Source organism: Trichosurus vulpecula, chromosome 2 (assembly GCF_011100635.1).
Source record: "Trichosurus vulpecula isolate mTriVul1 chromosome 2, mTriVul1.pri, whole genome shotgun sequence".
Taxonomy (NCBI): Eukaryota; Metazoa; Chordata; class Mammalia; order Diprotodontia; family Phalangeridae; genus Trichosurus; species Trichosurus vulpecula.
This window is the reverse complement of record NC_050574.1, coordinates 454,259,582-454,281,062: the sequence shown is the minus strand read 5'-3', so window position 1 is coordinate 454,281,062 and position 21,481 is coordinate 454,259,582. Positions and strand designations below refer to the sequence as shown.

General features: G+C 42.7%; 1 protein-coding gene across 1 annotated transcript in view; it reads left to right on the top strand.

Moving 5' to 3' along the window:
- PHEX (phosphate regulating endopeptidase homolog X-linked) overlaps nucleotides 1-21,481 on the top strand; it is a 272,352-nt gene that overhangs the window by 148,306 nt on the left and 102,565 nt on the right. Inside the window, exon 12 of the mRNA XM_036746177.1 lies at nucleotides 529-630. Coding sequence (XP_036602072.1) covers nucleotides 529-630 — 102 coding nt within the window. The remainder of the gene's footprint in view (nucleotides 1-528; nucleotides 631-21,481) is intronic.

The following is a 21,481-nucleotide window of genomic DNA, read 5'->3' as shown; positions in this document are numbered from 1 at the left end:
CAGGGTTTCTTGTCTTTCTAACTTGGCTTTCTGTTAACTCTGGATCTTTTCAGTTTCAGTCGTTTTTCTGAAATACCCATCTCCCTGTTCACTTTTTTGCTTTTTATTTTTTTTTCCCCTTCAGCCCTTATAGAAAATTGAAATGAGTTCTCAGAACTAGATAGCCAGAGGCAGATTTAGGTTACAAGGTAGGAGCTATGGTAATTTCTCCATGTAATCTGTTTATTGCTGGTCCTTGAAATGATTTGCAGAGGTAAATGCTGCAGTCAGTGTAACTCCTCTCTAGTTATGTTTAAGTTGAGGAAGGGTCTTTCTCTGCAGGGTCTTTTGGGGGCAGTCCAAGTCCAAGTACAAAGAAGGCACTTCTCGTTTATTTTCATCTATCTGTGTCTCTCGGAAATGGGGAATGGCCCTGAAGCTCTCTTCCCAAGGTTCCTGCCTTGGATGCATCCTCATTGGTTACTTTCTGCCCACTGTGCTTTCTACCTTATGCTTGGACTTTCTTATCAGGGTGACTTTTTCTTCTAGATGGAGGAATTGATTGAAGGCGTTCGATGGGCCTTCATTGACATGCTGGACAAGGAAAATGAATGGATGGATGCGGGGACAAAGAGGAGAGCCAGAGAAAAGGTAAAGGAACCTTATGTTATGTTTTTTTGGAAGCGGTCTCGAGCTTGATTCTGTTTTAACGTTTTGACATTTGCGCAGTTGTTGGAGCTTCTAAAAGCCCACCAAGCTGGAACTATGTTTTGGGGATGTACAAATAGATTGTACTCTCTGGAAACAAGAGGAGACAAGGCCTGCCCTTGCATTTTTCTAATGGGATTTTCAGGATTAGAGTGGTTGTGCTATTGTGGATAGCGCACTGCGTGTGATGTCAGGCAGACCCAGCTTCAGATCCTGACTCGGACATTTTAACCTTTCTACATCTCATCACCTTTCCTGTGTCACAGACCCATTTGTCTGTGGACCCATTCTCAGAAAAGTGGCTTTAAATGCCTAAAATAAAATTTATGAGATTGCAAAGGAAATCAATAATATGGAAACACACACATATATGCACACACACATATGCGTGTCCATATATGTATACATGCATACGCGTGTACATATATGTATACATATGCGTGCACATATATGTATACATACATACATTTTGCAGACCTCAGTTCAAAGACCTTTACTCTAGGTCCCTTCTCCTAAATCATACATGGATCTGTGTGGAGAATTCCCACCCTGGGAGTTCCCAGTATTGACCAAACCATTGGTTCTTCTGTTGAGTGTTTTAAAATACTTCATAGTTTGGCCTTCAGTTTTTTTCTTTAACAAGTGGTTCTATTTAGTCACACTGCCCGCTAGCCAGTGATTTTGCACAAGCTTCTTACTGTATATGGCAGAATGCAGAACAGCAGGGAGCAAAGGGGAACAGCTGGCAGGAAAGACCTGGACAACGAACGAGAAGGGAAAACCCCGTATCAGCACGGACAGTGTTATCCGTAGGTCCTATGGCTGCCGCTGCCTTTGTAAGCAAATGAAACCCATCCTGCCACATTATTTTTCAGAGATGACCCAAGTAGCATGACCAGCAAGAGGAGTTGTGCCACTTGCTACCTGTGCGACCTTGAGCATGACCTTTAACTTCTCTGAGCCTCAGTTTCTTCATCTATAAAATGGGGTCGTTGGATCCGATGAACTCCAAGGTTCTTAGGAGCTTAATGATCCTGTGGTCACTTTAAACAGTCCTCAAGTGATAGAAGCCCAGTGCAGTGGAAAGGAAGCCATCTGCCATGCCAAAAGCTGGCTCTACATCGCAGCTTTGCTGTCTATTCACAGTGAGATCGGGAACAAGTCATTTAACCTTTCTGAGACCCATTTTATGTATCTCTAAATAAATGAAGGAAAGGAAGAAAGGCAACAGGCATTTATAAGCACCTACTATGTGCCCAAGGAGGTACAAACTGGCCCAGGTCAGAAATGGAGCAGTTAAAAGCCTTCGTGCCATCGGCAGTGGCGTTAGTTCTTTGAGTGACCACTGGACTTGCCACCTGGGTGAGAGGATGGGCGGAGGGAAGGAAACAGTCATTTATATAGTGCCCATTATGTGCCAAGCACTGGCCTAAGTGCTTCACAAACATCCCACTTGATCCTCACTGTGTAGGTGCTATTATCAATCCCTATTTTATAGTTGGGGAAACTGAGACAGACAGAGGTTAAGTGACTTGCCCAGGGTCACCCAGCTAGTAAGTATTTGAGGCTGGATTTGAATTCAGGTCTTCCTGACTCCAGGCCCAGACTTCTTTCTACCATAGCTAGCTGCCTTGTACTAGATGTACGAGATGAACTGGGGTTTTTTCAGCACTAAATATGAGGTTTTCTGATTGACACGTACTCTCATACACAGCAGAGCTGCACAGTGATGAGACATTATCGTGAACCACCTGTGGAAATCCATCCCATCATTTCCTTTTCTTTAAATTTTTAAATGGACATCTTTTGTATTCACATCACTTCCATTTCTGAACAGAGCTCTCCCCCTTTTCCCAAGTCATTACTTTATAATCTCACCTTATTTTCTGTGCTGAAGGAAATTCTGTCCTTCAGTGGATCTGGTAAAGCTCCTGACTGCATGTTCCCAACCCATTGCCCTTGGACTGCATGGTGCATCAGGAAGGACCCTCCCACTTGAGGGCTGTCATCTCCTCAGTGCAGATTTCTGTCAACACACATGAAAAGCTTTCTTGGTGTTTGACAGTGAAGAAGAACAAAAGTGGGGAAAACAGAGTAAAGGTTAAGTCTTATTCGCCCCTCCCCAAAACCTGCCAGTCAAGGCTGTCCATCATCTTGCGGGGAGTGGGCAGGGGCTGCTCACAGAGGGAACTGAATTACATTCTGAGGAGGGAAGCTGGTGAAGGGGAAGGGGACCTCTCACATTATGATGCTGTTTTAAGATTTTCTTTCATTTGTTTAAGGAGTTGGAGTCTCTTCTAGAGAATATTTGTGCTGTTGTGGTGTGGCCAAAGAAAATCAGTATTACTACCTTAGCTCAGTTTTTAGTAGCCTGGCCCCTTCTGGGAGAAGGGAACCTCTCCTGACTGTGTGTGTGCCTGTGTGTGTGAGTGTGTATGTGAGTGTGTGTGTGTGTGTGTGTGTGTGTGTGTGTGAGTGTGTGTGTATGCCAGCATAAAGTCCTGGGAACAGCAACCTCTTCTTCAACGTACCCACACAGTGTTTATCTCAGGGAGAGTGGTGAAAGGTTGCAAGTGATCTCCTGCATCACTGTTTGACATTCTAGTCAAGGTGACTGGGGATCCAACTTTACACAGAACTAGTCTCAGCTCTCCTCTTATTAAAGTGTCCCTGTTTGCCACCAGGATTTCTCGGAATTTCTTTGTGCAGCTGGGGAAGCTGCTACATCATCATTATTATTTTAATAAAGTTCTTTCTTCTGATGACCTGACAGTTCTTGGAGATGAACAGAGCAGGTACAAGAAGAAAAAAAGCACCTTAGTTGTCATTTTATTTAGGTCTCTGGGGAGCCCCAGGCAGCATCTTGAGGCGCTGATTATGTTTGGAATGTCAGAGTACTTAAAAAATGAAAATAAAAATGCAGATGCTTCTTCATCATCATCCAATAAAAGGGAAGGGCTCTCTGGGGAGGATGAAGGTGAGCCCTATTTTGGACTACAAAAGATTGGGATTTTCTTTTTCTGGAGAATAAATAAAGTGCAATTCTCAAGACGTCCTCTGGATGGAGCTCTTGGTACTCGAAAAAACCATACATCATTAAATAGCCGAAGGCCTTGTATGCAGTATTCTGATTCTGGTCTGTTTTTTGAAAATTATGATTGTTTTTTTGGTCATTCTCTCTCTGCTGTGTCTGACATGATTGCCTTTTAATGGCCAAAAAGAATGGGAATGCTCTCCTTACTAATTCCTTGAGTCTTAGATGGAATCTCTGATTATTTTTTAGATTCTGCTTTCTGGTGCCATTTAATAATTCCTACATTAAGAAGAAATTCTTTCCTTTCGCCTACGTTTGAAGTGGAGGTACATAATTTGCCTGCAGCCCATGGTAGACCTTGGCATTGTTCTTTGGGCTTGTGTTTTTTTTTTTTTTACCATAACCTCTATGCAGAAGATTTCTCATCAGTAACAGTGTGTACATTGGACCGGTGCTGAGTCACTAGGCAACCTATAAGAAAAGCTGGAAAATATAATGAATTAGAGGGAGGAAGCTCTACTTTTCCTACCAATTTAAAGATCATATGTTGACAATGAACTGCCTGGCATGAAATGGTCTTTGACCATAACATTCCATAGTAATGCATCTCCTGAAGCTGGGAAGAAACAAAGACAGGGAATGAAAATGGGCAAGACCTTATTACCATGGCATTTGTGACAGGGGTGCTGCTTTGCAGAAGGGAATTTATTGATACTGTTTTGTTCTGTAACTTACTGGAGGTGATCCTTGTGAGTAACCAGCAATCGTGGCCCTGTTTCCTGGGAGGAGTAAAGGGCTTATCTCTGCCTTCTTCCTCACCCCTGGAAACAGACCACGAGTGGTCTTTGTATTATTTAACAGTCTTCAGTCTGGTGTAGTTGAAAGAGTGTTGAATTTGTAATCGAAAGGTCCAGATTTGAATCTTTTCTGCTTGTATGGCCTTGGGTAAGCCACGCCATCTCCTAGTCTTCAGTGTTGTCCCCAGCTATCCAATGAGGAGATTGGATGGATTGAGTAATCCTTAAAATTCCTTCCAGCTCTACATCTTATGGCAAGACATTTTTTTAACTAGTTGTCTAGTCCTGTGAAGTAAGTGTAATCTTTTATGTGACCATGTATTTTGTAAAGTATTAGAGAGTAATTACAAACAAATATTAGGGCATAGGGATTTGTTAGATTTTTTTTAGCAAAAGTAGATACAGAATTTTTTTGTCTAGCATTATGACTTCATCATATGCTCATAGCATGGTAATTCCCTCTATCCATGCAGATTTGCTGCTTTTCTGTTACTTCTGCTCTTAAAGGGTATCCTGGCAGCCCTAAGAGGTTAAGCGACTTAAGCCCAGGGGTCCCCAGCCAGTGTGTGTGGAAGGATGGACTTGAACCCAGGTCTTCTTAACTCTAAGGTCACCCCTCTTTCCATTATACCTTGGGAAACAATTTTAATAGTAATCTTTGAGAGTCTTTTTTCTTGATCAGGGTAGCAAGAACTCTGAGGTCATTTTGTAGTGATTCCCGCTCACTGTATTACATTTGGATGTGACTGCAGATCCATTAGAGCTTCAGAGGCAGAGCGGACAAATGGTACTGGCATCAGGGGGAGTCGGTTGGATTCCCGGTTCTGTCACTTAGGAGCTGTGTGGCCTGTGACAAGTGACTTCGCCTCTTCGAGTTTGCTTCCCCATCTGTAAGGAGAATAATACCTGCATTACCTACTCCATTACAGGGCTGTTCAGAGGGAGGTGCTTTGCAAACTTTCAAGGGCTTTATGAACATGAATTTCATCTTGGGCTATTTACTGAAAGTTCTGCCAAAGCGACCTTCCTAAAGCACAGGTTTGATCCTGTCACCTCTCTCTGTAAAAAATCTGGGGTCAAATATAAAATCTCATTTGGCTTTGAAAGCCCTTCACAATCTGGCCCTTTCCCACTTTTCCCCATCTTCTTCCACTTTACCCCTCTGCACATACTCTACCACAGGGACACAAGCGTTTTTGGCTCTTCCTCTCACACGGCACTCCATCTCCCAACTCTTCATTGATTTACCCCCATGCCTGGGCTGCCCGCCTTGCTTCTCCCTCCTGGCTTCTCTGGTTTCCTTCGAAATTCATCTGAGTCTTACTTTTTTCAAGAGGCCTTTCCCAGTCCTGTCACAGCCACGTCCTCCCTCCCCAGTGCTTTCTCTCTGAGATCACCTTCCATTTACAGGTATGAATCTTTTTAGGGAGAGTTGTTTGCATATTGTCAAGGCTGATAGGGATGCAAAGACAAATGTGATAGCTGTCTCTGCTCTAAAACAAAAGAAAAAACAAACTTAAGGTAGAAACAATAGGTTCACAGATAAATAAACACAAAAGTTTGCAAAGTAAATTCTGGGCTTGTAAGGGGAACACTCACTTTGGAGGTGGAGTGGAGAGTTGGGATATGAGGAGTGAGGAAAAGACTGTGTTCCTTGGAGAGAACTGGGGATTCCAAATGGCAGAGAAGGAGGACATTCCAACGAGAATTAAAATGAAGCAATAAACCGGGCACTTAATAAAACAGAAGAGACCTCCATCGGTTTGCCACCCCTCTTCCTTTGTTATTTCTGTTTCTTCTCCCTACATTGCACTAGTAACCCTGTGCTATTTGCTTTCTCAATCCCAATGGAAAGAGTCCAAGACTGGGAGCCTAAAGATATAGGGCCTTGTCTTGGCTCTGCTACTAAACCTATGTGGAATTTTACCTTTTTAGATCTCAGTTTCCTCATTTTTGAAATGAGAGAATTGAGTTAGATGATCTCTAGGGTCCATTCCATGAGTAGATGAGCTTTCCCCTCTACTTCTATCTATATTTTTTTCTTCTGACCCTTAATACTCATCTGACCTTCAGCACCCAATTAACCTTCGATCTGTGAATTTTTAACTTTTTCTTTGACAATGTAAAATAAATACAGCTGCAAAATTGCTTCTTGCCTTCTTTTGTCACAGAGAGAAACATGTTTGCATATATCCATCCACATAGAAATGACATAGATAGATACCTCTAATCACTGAGATATTTATTGCATCTATAAGTTATATGACAGGGCCATTTGGATACATATTTCCCCACCTCCCTCCCCATCCTACCAGCCTTATATTCCCTGTGTGATTTTAAGGTCCTCCTTCTTGGTTTTCAACTGCCATCTTTAGCAAGGGACAGGGATGTTAAGGTATAAGAAAGACTGAGTCAGGAGTGAGAAATGAAGATTAATTTTGACTGTGCTGTACCTGTGAAATGGGTTATGGTGTTTTTCATATTGAATAAGATAATGAATAAAGGAGAAAAATGATCCCCTTTGAACTCTAAGATTCTATTTCTCCAAATATGAAAAATAAGCTTCTCTTAAAATTCTTAGTTAGAACATTTTAGAGCTAAAAGGAACCATGGAGATCATCCAATCCTACCTCCTCATTTTACTGATAAGGAAACTGGAGCCTAGGGATGCCAAGTTACTTTCATGTCTCTTATTTTCCTTTTCTGCCCTTCCCTCCTCCTCTTTTCCTCTCCTTGTAAGGCACGGTGGTCTTATGTAATGGTGGACACTAGTGGGTGGTGGCAGATTGTTCTGATATCTGTGAAAGGAACCACCATGCATGGCTTGGAGACCTCTGGTTCTGAAAATGAAAGGCCCACTATGAGAAATTTTAAGGATAGAAGAAAAGAATTTGATTTCTTTTGTGCAGAGAAGGAATCTGGCATCTAGAATTCCATCAATGTGGGAAACACCAGTTGTGGCAGCTCTTTCCACCAAGGTGATAGGCAACTTGTCTGCAACATATAGTCTTAGATGAAATTGAATTGTGAAGTTTCAGTAAGATCCATTATACATGTATTATATATCCCTGGCACTCTAGTGTGATCTGCCAATGTGGGCTCAATTGAATTGAGCTTTGTTGGTCTAGATCTGTGTTGGTAAGCAAAAAGGGCTCTTAGCACTTAGTTGGCTTTTGTTTCCTTTGAGTAATTCAGTGTATTTCATTGAGCCTTACTAGGTGCTAAGCCCCAGGCCCAAACTCCTATCAGGTGTAAAACCTATGTGAGTGTGACTTGGTAACCAAGGTGGGGCCCCAGGTGGGGCTAACTAAGGGAGGGCCTAGTTTACACATGAGTTTGAGTGATAGGTTTAGGACATCAGAGGCTCTTAGACCACGTGGGTTTAAGTCGCCTTTTTGTGACGATTTTAGGTCACATGGATGAGTCGCATGTGTGACTCACCCCGACCCTGAAAAAGGTATAAAACCAGGGGTTGGCCTCCTCTTCTTTGGAGCTCTTTCCACAGCAGTGGTGGCTCGAGTGACTCTGGGCCAGCCCTTGTTGTGAGCTCCCGGGCCGAGCCTAGATGTTGGTAACTATGAATTGTACTGGGTCTGTCTGTCCATGTTTGTACTTTGTATTTTGCTCTGAAGTTCAGTGTTCTGGTCTTTCCCCCTGAACTAAGTGAATGATATTTGTATGCTGAATTAAAGTAAGCTTGTCAACCCCTTAACCTTGCTTTCCTTATTAAAGTGGATCAAAAGAACCTGTGCTTTTGCAGTGTGCTGGTAGCGTTCTTATTGTTGGGCTTATGTTGGTCTTTCACCCCCACAACAGCTGCTAGCCAGATTGTTGAAACGAGATCCTCACCAAAGTAATGTCCTTGGGGTCCTTATGGGTGATTTATGTGAAACTGCATCGTATTTTATTTTAGTAATAGGCCCTTGAGCTGGGCAGGACCTTAGAGGTCATTTTGTCCAGCCCCTTCATTTTATGTATGATCCTTGGCCTGGAGCCCCTTCCCCCCCCATAAAACCTCCGGACTCACCTAGACTGGGTCGGATCCTGGGGACAAACACCTTGAAATTCAGGTTTTCTTTTTGACTCATTGCCCCTACTTGGTCTTAAGCTAGGAAATCTCCAAAATAAGACTTTGATGTAGCTTGCTTCAGGGTTTTCCCAAGTGTAGGTAAATGGAGTTGCCATCTTCTGTAAAAGCACTCAAGGCAGTACCAGGAAATTGGGCATGGAATAGACTATTTCACACAGAATATTCAGGGGTTGCAAAGGATTTGTAAGAGCCAATAAACACATACAGAATACATATAAAGTACTAAAATAGACCATTTAAAAGGGACTAAATTTGGGAAGGCCATTAGGGTAACTCTGCCATTATATTCACTTGTGACATATTGTAGACAATTCCTCTGAGATTCATAGGACCCCTAAGTCCCAGTATTAGGACTGATGCCTGGACCACCATTTCGTGAAAGCCCCAGCCATGCTCCCTTCTCTATCTACTCAACCCATTCTGTGGATTGCTCTTCTTCTCATCAGTAGCCTTGCCTTTCCAGCCATTTCCAACTCTCTCCAGAGTGTTCTCTTCCCCCATTAGAATGTAAGCTCCTTGAGGGGAATAACTCTCTTGTATGCCTATGTTTGGATCCTCAGCACTTGCCACAGTGCCTGGCACATATTAAGGGATTAAAAAAACTCTTCATTTCCTCTCCTTTCTTCTCCTTTCTTCTCCTTTCCTCTCCTTTCCTCTCCTTTCTTTCTTCCTCCCTCCCTCCCTCTCTCTCCCTCCCTTCTTCCTCACTCCCCTCCATTCTTTAAATAATTCATACTTTCTACAACATCTCTGAGAAGTGGTGACCCAGCCCCACTTGAATACTTCTTGTAAAAGGGAAGTCATTAACCTTTAAGGCATCCCATGTCTAGTGTTACAGTGAGGTTACAATGCACTTTGTTTTAGATATTCATAAAGTTTCGTTTCAAGTAAAAATCCTTTGACTCTTAAATTATTTAGCATCAATAAAAAAGCCAGTAGATAGAATCCTTTTTTAAAAAATTAAAAAACATTTATTTTCAGTTCTAACTTTTCTCCTTTCCTCCCTTCTTCCTGCGTTCATTGAGAAGGCAAGAAATGCAATATCCATTACACATATGAAGTCATGCAAAACATATTTTCACATTAATTTTGTTGTGAGAAGAAAAAAAACAAGAAAAATAAAGTATAAGAAAATATGTTTCCATCTGCTCTCAGTTCATCGTTTCTCTCTGTGGAGGCAGACAGTGTTTCTCATCATGAGTTCTTTAGAATTGTCTTCGATCACTGTGTTGATCAGAGTAGTTAAGTCTGTAACGATTGTCATTATAACATTGCTGTTACTTGTTACGATGTTTTAGTTCTGCTCACCTCCCTTTGCATTGGTTCATACATTTCTTATAGCGTGACAATATTCCATCACAATCATATGCCACCACTTGTTCAGCCATTTCCGCTTAATAGGCATCTCCTCAGTTTCCAATCTTTGCCACCACAAAAGAGCGGCTATAAATATTTTTGTACATATAAGTCCTTTTCCTTTTTTTTTTTATATCTTTGGAGTACAGGCCTAGTAGTGGTATTGCTGTGTCAAAGGGTGTGTACGGTTTTGTACCCTTTGGGCATAGTTCTGAATTGCTCTCCAGAATGGTTACACTAGTTCACAATTCCACCAACAGTGCATTAGTGTCCTATTTTTCCACATCCCCTCTAGCATGTGTCATTTCTGATAGGTGTGAAGTGGTACTTCAGAGTTGTTTTAATTTGCAGTTCTTTAATTATTAATGATAGGAGACAGAATCCTAAAATAAACTTTGAGAAATTTGTTACCAGACCATTACTGAAATTTTAATGGATTCCCCACCCACTCCCCATATTCTTCAGCTACTTTCCACTATTTCTTGTTATATAGTGCCAAAAACTGAAAGGCATGAAGCCACTAAGTAAAATTGAACAGGACGCTCAATCGAAATGAGACCGCAAAGGTCATCAAATTTAACTCCTCTTTGCAGAAAAGGAAACTGAGGCCCAGGGAGCTTAAGCCTAAAGTCACGCAAGTAGCAAAATGTCAAAGGCAGGACTTGAACCAAGATCATCTTTTTCATGTTTCTTGCATATACCTATCTACATGATGAAAAAAAATGTGAGGATAAAACTGGGAAAGAACAGCAGTGTTTGAAGACATAAGAGAAGACAAATGGATAACACTTTGATTTTGGTTTTTATATCTTTATATTAGGTGTGTTTTCAAGCTTCTGTTAAGCATAACTTTCTTTTTCTTAAGCATAACTTTCTAGGGTCCCTTTTAGCGCTAACATTTTCTGATTCTTGGGTTGTTAAACAAATGCCAGCAGTCACTTCTTCTGCCTCAAAGAAACGCTTTGATGTTCCTGAGAATCTTTCTTCAGCACTCAGTCTTGTCATATGGGAACTCTGCACTAATTGAAGGGCTCATAAATATAGATTAATGGGTTAATTCCAACTTGAGATCTTCATAATATTTGCTGCTTGCTTCAAATGGACACACATATACAAGCATGAGGTCTATACATTTTGAATGTCTGCATATACTTCCAGGAGATGGGGAAGCTAGGTGGTACAGCCTTCAGTCAGTGTCTTTGTGACTCTAGCTGTATGACCCTGGGTAAGTCACTTAACCTCTGTTTTCCTCAGTTTCCTCCACTGTGAAGTAGGGATGATGAGAGCACTTACTTTGCAGGGTTGTTGCAGGGATCAGCTAAGATAATAATTATAAAATGTTTAGCATGTTGCCTGGAACATAGTAAATATAAAAATGCTGTCACCATCATCTTCATTCTTGATATAAACATCCACCATCTCTCTTCTCTCTCACTAACAGTTTCTGTATATCATAGGGCCATGGTGGGAATCAAACAAGATAATATATGCAAAGTACTTTTGGGAACCTTTGTGTGTGCTATTCATTATTATTATAATGTCAACAAGTCAACAAGCATTTGTTAAGCACTTACTGTATGCCAGGTGTTAGGCTAAGCCCTGGCAATACAAATATGAGCAGAAAGAAAGAAAGTCCCTGTCCTCAAGGAGTTTACATCCTCTTGGAAAAGACTAAACATAAAAGGAAACTAGAAAGAGGGAGAGGCAGGCAGGGAGTGTGGTGGGGGGAGAAGTATAAGAGATGAAGGTACCCAGATTGGGGTTGGGGGGAGGGAGGCACTGCAGAGAAAGTCTGCGAGAATCAGGAGTTCAGCCGGGAGAGTGATGAAGACTTGGTTGGTCTGAGTACCCTCTTTAAAACAGAGGTTCTTTCAGTGTGAGAAATCCAGGGTGGAGAGGTTTCTGGACATTGTAGAGAAAGTCCAGGATAATCAAGACTACATGCTGGAGAGTTAACAACCTGGTGTCTGCAATTTTGGCGTGCATTTTTTTTGGGTCGGACTGAGGAAGGAAAGATTGTGAGTGTAGTGTGGTAATGCTGCCTTCGCAATCAGGTCAGGGTTCAAAACCTAGCTCTGCCGCTTAAAAAGTTGTGTGACCTTGGGCATATCATTGAACCTTTCTGAAGATCTGTAAAGAGGTGATAATAATGTCCACTCTATATACTCTGCAGGATTGGAGTGCGGACCAAATGTCATTCCATGTGAAAGCACTTTTCAAACTGCAAAGCACTAGACAAACATAAGGGATTATTATGTCTTTGGAAAGCAATTCAGAGACAGCCACATGGCCTGAGAATTACCTCTCAAAGTGGGGAACAAGAGAGTGACCTTTAATAAATGATGGAAAATGTCCCCTGCTTTTATTTCCAGGTAGTAAAGTTTTAATGCTTGGTTTTCTTTTTCATGAGCAGTACCAAATTATGCAAGTCTCTTTCCTGGTGTCCATATAGAAGAAAGGACTCTACAACGCTGAGTTGAGCCCCAGAGGGAGATTTGTGGGCAAACAGGGCCAAGACCACTAGGTATGAATGGGTTGTGACCTACAACACTGAAGGCACTACCCAGAAGAAGGAGGCCACAGAGCAATTCGCGTTTTGGATTAGAGCAAACAAAGAAACCCATCTATGTGCCGGGTGCCATGCTGGGATCTGAGAATACAAAGACAAAAATGAAATAGCCCCTCCCGTCCAGAAGTCTGCATTCTCTCAAGAGAGAAAACACATATTTAAATACGCATAAGGCAAGGAAACAGGAGTAACTCGAATTTATATAGCTCTTTAAGGTTTGCGAAGTGCTTTGTATTTGTTATCTTATTTGATCATCACAATAATCCTGTGAGGTAGGGGCTATCATTACACCCATTTTAAAGAAGAGGAAATCAAGGATGAGAGAGGTTAAATGATTCACCAAGGTCACAAGTTAGGGTTAAAAGGAAAATTCTTTGTTTGGTCTTTCACTCTGATTAATGAGGCAAAACTCAGGACAAAGAGAAAAGTGTTTATTAAAATATGTCCAGGTGGCAGCACATTGATGGGCTGATCTCTGGAGATCAGCAAGGGATTCAAGATGGAGCTGGCTTTTATTGATGACTTTTGTAATGAGACCTAGATGATTTGGACAGGTCTAGGTCAGAAAAAGGGGATGAGCCGTCGCATCTCAGTTCCTCCCCAGCCGCCTGTATGTGATGTTGACCAGGTAGGGGTGTGTGACAAAGCTGCAGAAGGCGTGATGCCTTCTCTCCCTCAGCAGGACTGGGAGCGATGGTCTCAGGATTCAAACTGAGGACTTCTCCATCCCAGGCCCAGACTCCTAACCAAGGGAAAGGCATTAGAGCGGTGATTTCATCCCTTTAGGGAGCTCCCTCCACCATCACATTACCAGTGGCCTACAACAGTGAGTCTGTTAACGGGTTAACACTGGTTAAACAGCCAGTGTCTGTGTCAGAGGCTGGACACGGACCTGGGTTTTCTTGTCTCTAAGCTCAGCTCTCCAACCACTACTCCACACTGCTTGCCTATGTGATTACCTAAGTAACTCCCTCGGTGTGCGAGGACTACACCTGACATTCTATCGATCCAGGGGACTCTTCCTGTGGGTATAGATCAGCACGTTCTCCACAGCTTAACACTGCCCAGAGAGCTGCCCAGAGCCCTAGGAGTTAAGTGACTTCCCCCTGGTCACAGGGACTGTGTGTTTCAGAGGCTGGACATCCTTGCTCTGAGACTGGCGTTCCATCCACTGTTCCATACTGCCTCTTAATGTAGGAGACAAAATATGTAAGGTTTTATTTATCTATATATCTGTCATATATATACATATACATAATACATATATAAACATACTATATACATATATATGCACACACACACATATTATGGGCAACTATGTGGCACGGTGGATAGAGGGCAGAGTCTGGAGTCAGAAAGACCTGAGTTCAAATCTTACCTCTGATATTTACTGGCTTTGTGACCTTAAGCAAGTCAATTAACCTGTTGGCTTCAGTTCCTCATCCGTAAAAGGAGCTGGAGAAGGAAATGGTAAAGTGCTTCAGCATCTTTGGCAAGCAAACCCCCAATGGGGTCACAAAGAGCTGGATATGACTGAAACGACTGAATATATACAATATATCGCACATAAGAGATTTGCTTATGTATATTTACAGATATACATATACACATGTATGAACATATATGCATATACACAAACATGTATGTATATGTACATATACATAAGGCGAGGGCAGCTAGGGGGCTAGGGGGTGTGGTGGACGCCGTGCCGGGCTTGGAGTTAGGAAGGCTCATCTTCATGAGTTCAAATCCAACCTCAGACACTTACTAGCTATAGGACCCTGGGCAAGTCACTTAACCCTGTTTGCCTCGGTGTCTTCGTCTATAAAATAAGTTGGAGAAGGAAATGGCAAGACATTTCAGCACCTTTGGCAAGCAAACCCCCAACGGGGTCACAAAGGATTGGGCCTGACTGAGATGACTCAGTAACAATAATATATACATAGGAGACACGAAGATGGAGGCATCACGTGGTAGAAAGACCCAAGTCCGAATCTGGTCTCAAGTATGATTCTGGACAAATTGCTTAACCTCTGTCTGCCTGTCTGTCTGAAGCAGTCGAGTTTCCTTAGGGGGGAAAATGAGAATGATAATGAAATGAGGATAATAACCCCCCACCTCCCAGGGTTGTTGTGAGGTTCAGATGAGGCAATGTTTGTAAAGTGCTCAGCACGAGCCTGGCACATCGCAGGCGCGATGGAAACGTTAGCTTTTGCTAGCTTTGTTGATCCATCCTCACCATCAGGAAAGGTCCCGTGTCAGTGGCTGCTTGAGCTGAGCTTTGGAGGAAAAATAAATTCACTCGAAAGAAACTTTGATTGTAAAGGAATCTTTTTTAATATGATAGTTTGAATTTCTGGAGGCAGGATTGTGTAACGGGTAGGGGCCAGCCATGAAGCCAGGAAGATCCAGGTTCGAGTCCTGTAGAAGAAAAAGGGCTGAATCTAGTCAGAGGAAGTGATCTGAAATCCCAGAACTGCCACTTCGAGAGGTGATCTTGGGCCGCTCAGGCTCCTCGTGTGTATTATGAGGGATGTCCCCTTGATGTCTTCCAAGGTCCTTTTCAGCTATCAATTGAAGGTCCTCAGAGGTGACACACTGAAAGGTGCAACATGGACCGGTCCCTTCACTTCTCAGTGCCCCTGGCAACTCCCCAAGACTATACACAACAATGAGTTGCTGATCTGCAGGGAAAAGAAGAATTTCTTAAGTTCCTCCTAGGGGCTTGGAGTCAGGAAGACTCATCTTCCTGAGTTCAAATCTGGCCTCAGACGTGTACTAGCTGGAAGTCACTTCACCCTGCCTGCCTCAGTTTCCTCATCTGTAAAATGAGCTGGAGAAGGAAATGGCAAATCGCTCCAGGATCTTTGCCAAGAAAACCCAAGAGTCACAAAGAGTCGGACACGACCGATATGACTCAGCAACAATAAAATATGCCAGACACTTTGCAAATATCTCATTTCGTCTTCATAACAACTCTGGTTTATTCCTGCTTTATGGTGGAGGAAACTGAGGCAGACACATGTTAAGCGACTTGTCCAGGGTTGCAGAGCTAGTAAGTGAGGCAGATTTGAACTCAGGTCCTCCTGACTCCAGGCTCAGCCCTCCAGACACTGCAACACCACTGCCTCTGGTGGAAGGTGTTCCCTGCTCTGGAGCAAGTCCTGCCCCTACCCCTATATTTCTCCCCACTGTGACTTTGATGGCAAAGGGGACATATTCCTTTAGTAATCTGGAAATTTTGTATGGAGGTTAACTCTGTGCAAGGTTCTTCCTTTTTGCTCTGAGCTGAACTGATAGCCTCAGCACGTTTGCTTATCTCTTCTCTTTGGGGTTAGATCTGCTCCTGTCAGCTTCCCCCCTTGTTATCTGGCTCCTGGACCGCTCAGCCAATTGTACAGAGATGTCAGTTCCATTAATAACCCAAGGGCCGTACTGGCAGATGGCGGGAGATGGGTGAAGGGAAAAGAGACTGTCTTTAACCTGGAACTAGGAGTTGTCATTTTCCAGACCCCAACGTAACTGTGTAAAGTCTGAGTGAGGAAATAACATCTAAACCACTTGTGATGAAAACTCATATAGGATCAAGAAAACACGGAGAGGCAGATATCGAGAAGAAGAAAAGAGGGAAATGCATTAATATGAGTTTTAGCTAACATCGGAGGCAGCCGGTGGCTCAGTGGATAGAGCACTGGGCCTGGAGTCAGGAAAACCTGAGTTCAAATCCAGCCTCAGACACTTACTAGTGGTGTGATCCTGGGCAAGTCATTCAGCCTCTGACTGCCCGACAAAATGGATCCACCGGGGAAGGAAATGGCAAATCACTCCAGCGGCTTTGCCAAGAAAACCCCAAACAGGGTAACAACTGAACGACAAACAATGACAAAATACAGCACTTCATACGTGCCAAGCGCTACACAGCCATTATCCTGGGAGGCAGATGTTACTATTGTCTCCTTTTACAGATTGGGAAACTGAGGTAAATATAATCTAAGGGACTCGCTCGTGGTTGAAGCTGGTAAACGTCTGAGGACGGATTGGAAATTGGGTCTTCTGGACTCCTTGCCCGGACTCCTCCATCTGCTGTGCCACTGCCTGCCTTGTTTTAGAGTTCGTGAAGCCAGAGGAAAGCAGGGCCCTGCAGAGAAGCAGTGACCATAAGTCTTCTGACAAAGCCTCCCACATTTTTGTTTTAAATGTTATTGCTCTTAGCAATAAATCAACAGAATTATCCTTGAAAAAGGTACATTTTCTAAAAGGATTGATCCTTCAAAGGGAGTCTAAATTGGTGCTTTCCCCCCTTTTTTCTTTTGTTGGTGAGGGCCCTCATTACACTGGAGGGATAGAAACAATTTTATTCACGATAATCTTAGAGGTGTATGAGACTGACTGGCTGGTGCAGTGGGGCTGTATTCAGTGCTTTTGTACGGCTGTTGAGTTATTTGTTTGTTTATCCTAGAGACATTGGAACTGCCTCTCCCCTATACTTAGCCACCTGAGAAATGGGTAATAGTCATTCTTTTGTCTAGAGCTAAGCAAGAACTTCTTGTCAATATAAGCATAGCTAACCAAACAGGAAAAATAGAATTGTTTCCTCCATGTGCCCATTTACTTAACGAACTCATTTAAACTGGAATAATATTTATCTGTAGATATATGTAACATAAAAAAAAGACCCAGGCCTCATATCTGTTCCCTTTTCCCAGGAAGCAAATCATTCCCAGAGTTACTCATTTGAATTCCCAGTTTCAATAGTCACCCTTCAAATAAATCTAGGGCTAGTCTATTCATCCTTAATATAATACACTCCCTGTAAAATACTTTTATTAAGAAACAGAGCTAACACCCACAGTAGAGGCTGACTGCGCTGTATAAAGGCAGTAGCTACGCCAGACTCTGCATTAGTTCCCTGCTAGATGTAGATCTGGAATCCCTGGAATGGTTTGGATTCCTGAGAATATTGCGGACCCACATCCAAAGGCCCATGCTATATTTAAGCGGATGCTAATTAATATTTGTCATGGATGATGGAGCTGAGCTGGGTCTCTTGGTCCTCCAGTCTTGATATGATCCGTATTTTGGTGGAATACCCACACTAAGGAGGTCTCCAGTCCATCGAAGAGTACAATTATGACTTTGGGGAGCAGAGACGTGATGCTAGGTACATCCATGTGCACTTTGTAAGTGTGTAGGATATGTCAGACCTTTTGAAGCACTTTTGTGTTTGGTGGCTCACTTAGATCACGCAGTTATTAATCCCACTGCCTCCATCCAACCAAATAGCTATTTTACTTACAGACCCGCTCCTGTACTTAGATATAGATGCTACATTTCAAGATTGAATAATACGGGGGCAGCTAGGTGGATAGAACACCGGCCCTAGAATCAGGAGGACCTGAGTTCAAGTCTGGCCTCAGATACTTACTAGCTGTGTGACCCTGGGCAATTCACTTAACTCTGATAGCCTACAAAAGGAAAAAAAAGAAAAGATGGAATAATATTATCAGTGTGAAAGCCACGGGAGAAAGCGTTGCAATAACACGGCTACTTAAACTTTCAAATTGTCTAGGGGGTGTCTTTTCTGGCTTTAAGCACTTTTGGGATTTTGGGGGCAGTAGCTAACTAGAGGCATGTAGCAAGCCTGTAATACTCTAGGGTGGGGAGGCCTCAGGGATGGTTTAGACTCCTGAGTGGATTACAGACCTACAGCCTAAGGGCCCTGCTACCTTGAGGTGAGTGGTGCTGATGGTACTGGGTCTCTGTCTCCTGCTCCTGCCCTGTTCTCTCCCAGCCCTGTGTCTTTGCTTACGCCTGGAATGGGCTTCCCCTTCTCCTCAGCTCCATTTTCTAATGGATCGATGATCTCATCAGAATTGGCACACCCTCTAGATCCCAGACCATCCTTGCCTTTTCCATCCTTTGTGTCTCCTGACAATATCTTGCCATTAATCTGTGACAAATTACACACATCCCCACCCCTATATTTTCTGACTCGATGTCCTTATGACCAAGCCATTTTTTTCCCCCTAGGAGGTTTGTGGTTATTGTGAAGTTACTCTCTTCTGTGTGCACCTTTTGGGCATATTATATTTCTTCGTAATATTCATAGCGTTCAGTGCCTTCCTGATTTTGGACTTTGTGTCTAGACCAGACTCCTGTCCCTCTCGTACTTTGACTGAGATGGTCAAGTTCTGTTTAGTCTTGATCTTAATTACAGGCTTCCTGCCATTGCCTTCTGCTCTCTTGGTATGTCTGCACTCAGAGTCTTGGCAAGTTTCAGGCCCACATAGATTGTCCAGCTTCATAGTGCTAGAGTCTTCATATCGTTCCCTATACCATATATATACACACGCGCGCGCGCATGTGCGGGCATGCACATACACACACACACACACACGTGGTACGCGCGCGCACACACACACACACATATAGTATATAGCCGAACTATAGCACCATAGTTCATCTACCACCCTGTGGTGCAGCATATCAGGGTAGATTTCTGTGAACTATAGTCCCCATGCCCCTGGGCATTCCCATCAGAGCTCCTTCATCTCTTTGGCATCTGCCAAAGTCAGAGCAGTTACAGCACCTTGGCTTTCTGACACCCTTGGGGCCTCCCTCTCCAAGAACTCTCTACCCCGCCCCTCCTGGGATAGAGTGCTGCAGGCTTCAGAGCCCTCTGGAGTGTCTTAGGTTAGAGTGCTATGGGCTTTGGCCCTCCCCCTTCGCCCAAAGACATATCAGAATGCCTCCTGCACAGGCTTATGATCAGAGCACTGTGGTTTCTGTGGCCCCTGAAACTTCCCTGTTTGCTTGCTCCAGGCTTCAGGTGCCCTGTAGTATCCCCCCTCTGAGTGCCACAAGACTTCAGGCTTATTTAACTATGCTCTCACAGGCTTCCCTGGAAGAGAGGACCAGCAGAATTCTGACTTTCGTCCAGTCCTTTCAGAATTCTGAAAGCCAGTCAGGATTGGAATGATAGAATGATGGAAAGCTTATCAGGACTGGAAAAGGGGCTTATTGCAGTTTCTCTTTGGATGTCTTAATTATTATTGGGTACAGTGCTATCTTAGATCTTTGCTGGAGTATATATGGGAAAGCTAAGACCCTCTCTGATTAAAGTACCTTAATTAGAAGTCTTAACTGGATGACTTTAAGCCTCATTTGCAAGATGTAGATAGTAATTCTGGCCTACCTCTGTGGATGAGTGATTTGTGGGAATCAAACGAAGCACCAGAGGTGAAAATGCTTGAAGGGTTCTGAGGCATTACACATATGTAAGTTCTTAGTACATATGGTTGTACCTTGAATCTCATTGTGTCTTCCTTTCTCCAGATATAACTATATATTTAATGGATTAGGTAACTCTCTACTGTGGGTGTGCTCGATAATACCAGTAGTACCCCTCTCACAGACTTGTGGTGAGGTTCAAATGAAATACTGTCTATAAAGCATTTTTAAACCTTAAGGAGCCATATGAAGTTTCATAATATTATTAACAACATTTATTAGAATGGAGGAGTCTAGGAGGTATAATGAATAGAACAGTGGCCTTGGAGTCAGGAAGACCTGAGTTTGAATTCTACCTCAGATACTTACTAGCTGTGAGGCCCTGGGCAAGTCACTTAACCTTGATCAGCCTCAGTTTCCTTATCTGTAATATGGGGAGGATAATATCTCACAGAGTGAGGGTCAAATGAAATTTTGTACACACACATATACATATATATGCATTGAAAACTTTAAAGAATTATGTGAACTTTATTATTAGATAATAAAATTATTTGGATAGATGTTATAATGAAGAGAAATGAGTCATCTCTGGAATTAAGGAAAAAAAGACAAGTGAATTTTTAAAATGGCTATTTATCCAATAATATTACCAGGTACAGTTTACAATCTAGAAAAACCTGCATTTACATGAATGTTCATTTTGTTTAAACCTTTTAACTTAGCAGCTTTCCCTTCCCGCCTTACTAAAGATCAGTTATTTAGTTGTTAGGGATTCAATTTGCTGATGGCTCTAATTTGCTTGAGGAAAATGAAGAACTCTATTGAGTAAGGTGGAATCCCAGCAAGGGGAGGGGCTCCTCCTGATTATTTTCTCCTCTGTAGCAGTAAATGCCATGCCAGTAGCCTCTTTTTTCTGCATTGGGGCTGGAGAGCAATTTATTTTGTAATGTGGGCCTAGACCAGGGAAATGGGGCTTCCCTTGCTTATTTCAGATGGCTTTTGGCCTCATTTTATCTAGACCCTTAGGGACTTTAATTTCAACAGCCTTATGGAAAGAGCTCCTTCCTCCTTTTCTTATCAGGTTAAATCTTTAATAAAAATTAAATGACTTTGTCAGCCCTTACACCGCTGCTTTGGTGAGAGATGAATAATTGATGATGGCATTTAGGTCTCTGTTTACAAATAGCCTATACCATCCCTAGCTATGATTGGTTGCTTTGCCCTGAGTATAAGTGGCAATTAAGACTTAACTCCTAAGATTGCCTTTTCAGAGCTGAGCCATGATCTGCTTCAAAACTCAGCATGCAGGCAGCAACTCACAAGAACCACTTTGAATAGAGTCACAGAGAAGAGTTTAGATTTACGTATGTTCCACTATGTAGTACTCTCTGTATCTAGTCTGAACACCACAGCATCACATGTCCAACAATGATGACATAGAGACAGCAGAGCTTTAGATTCTACCAGCATTTTATCAATTGAAGTTGTTTCTGAAGGAATAATGAAGGCCATCCAAAGTTCTACTGGTGTCCATTGAAGGTTCTCCTTGTTGGTTTCAGGGACATCTGATTGACTGTCCTAAAAAACCTGAACTTTCCAAAGTGAACTACTTCATCTTGTGTCCTACTTAAAGCACGAGAGGAGGGATCAGGTGTCCTCTCCTGCTCTTCCCATGAAGTTACATTTCAAACATAAGCCTAGGATTAGACTATCAT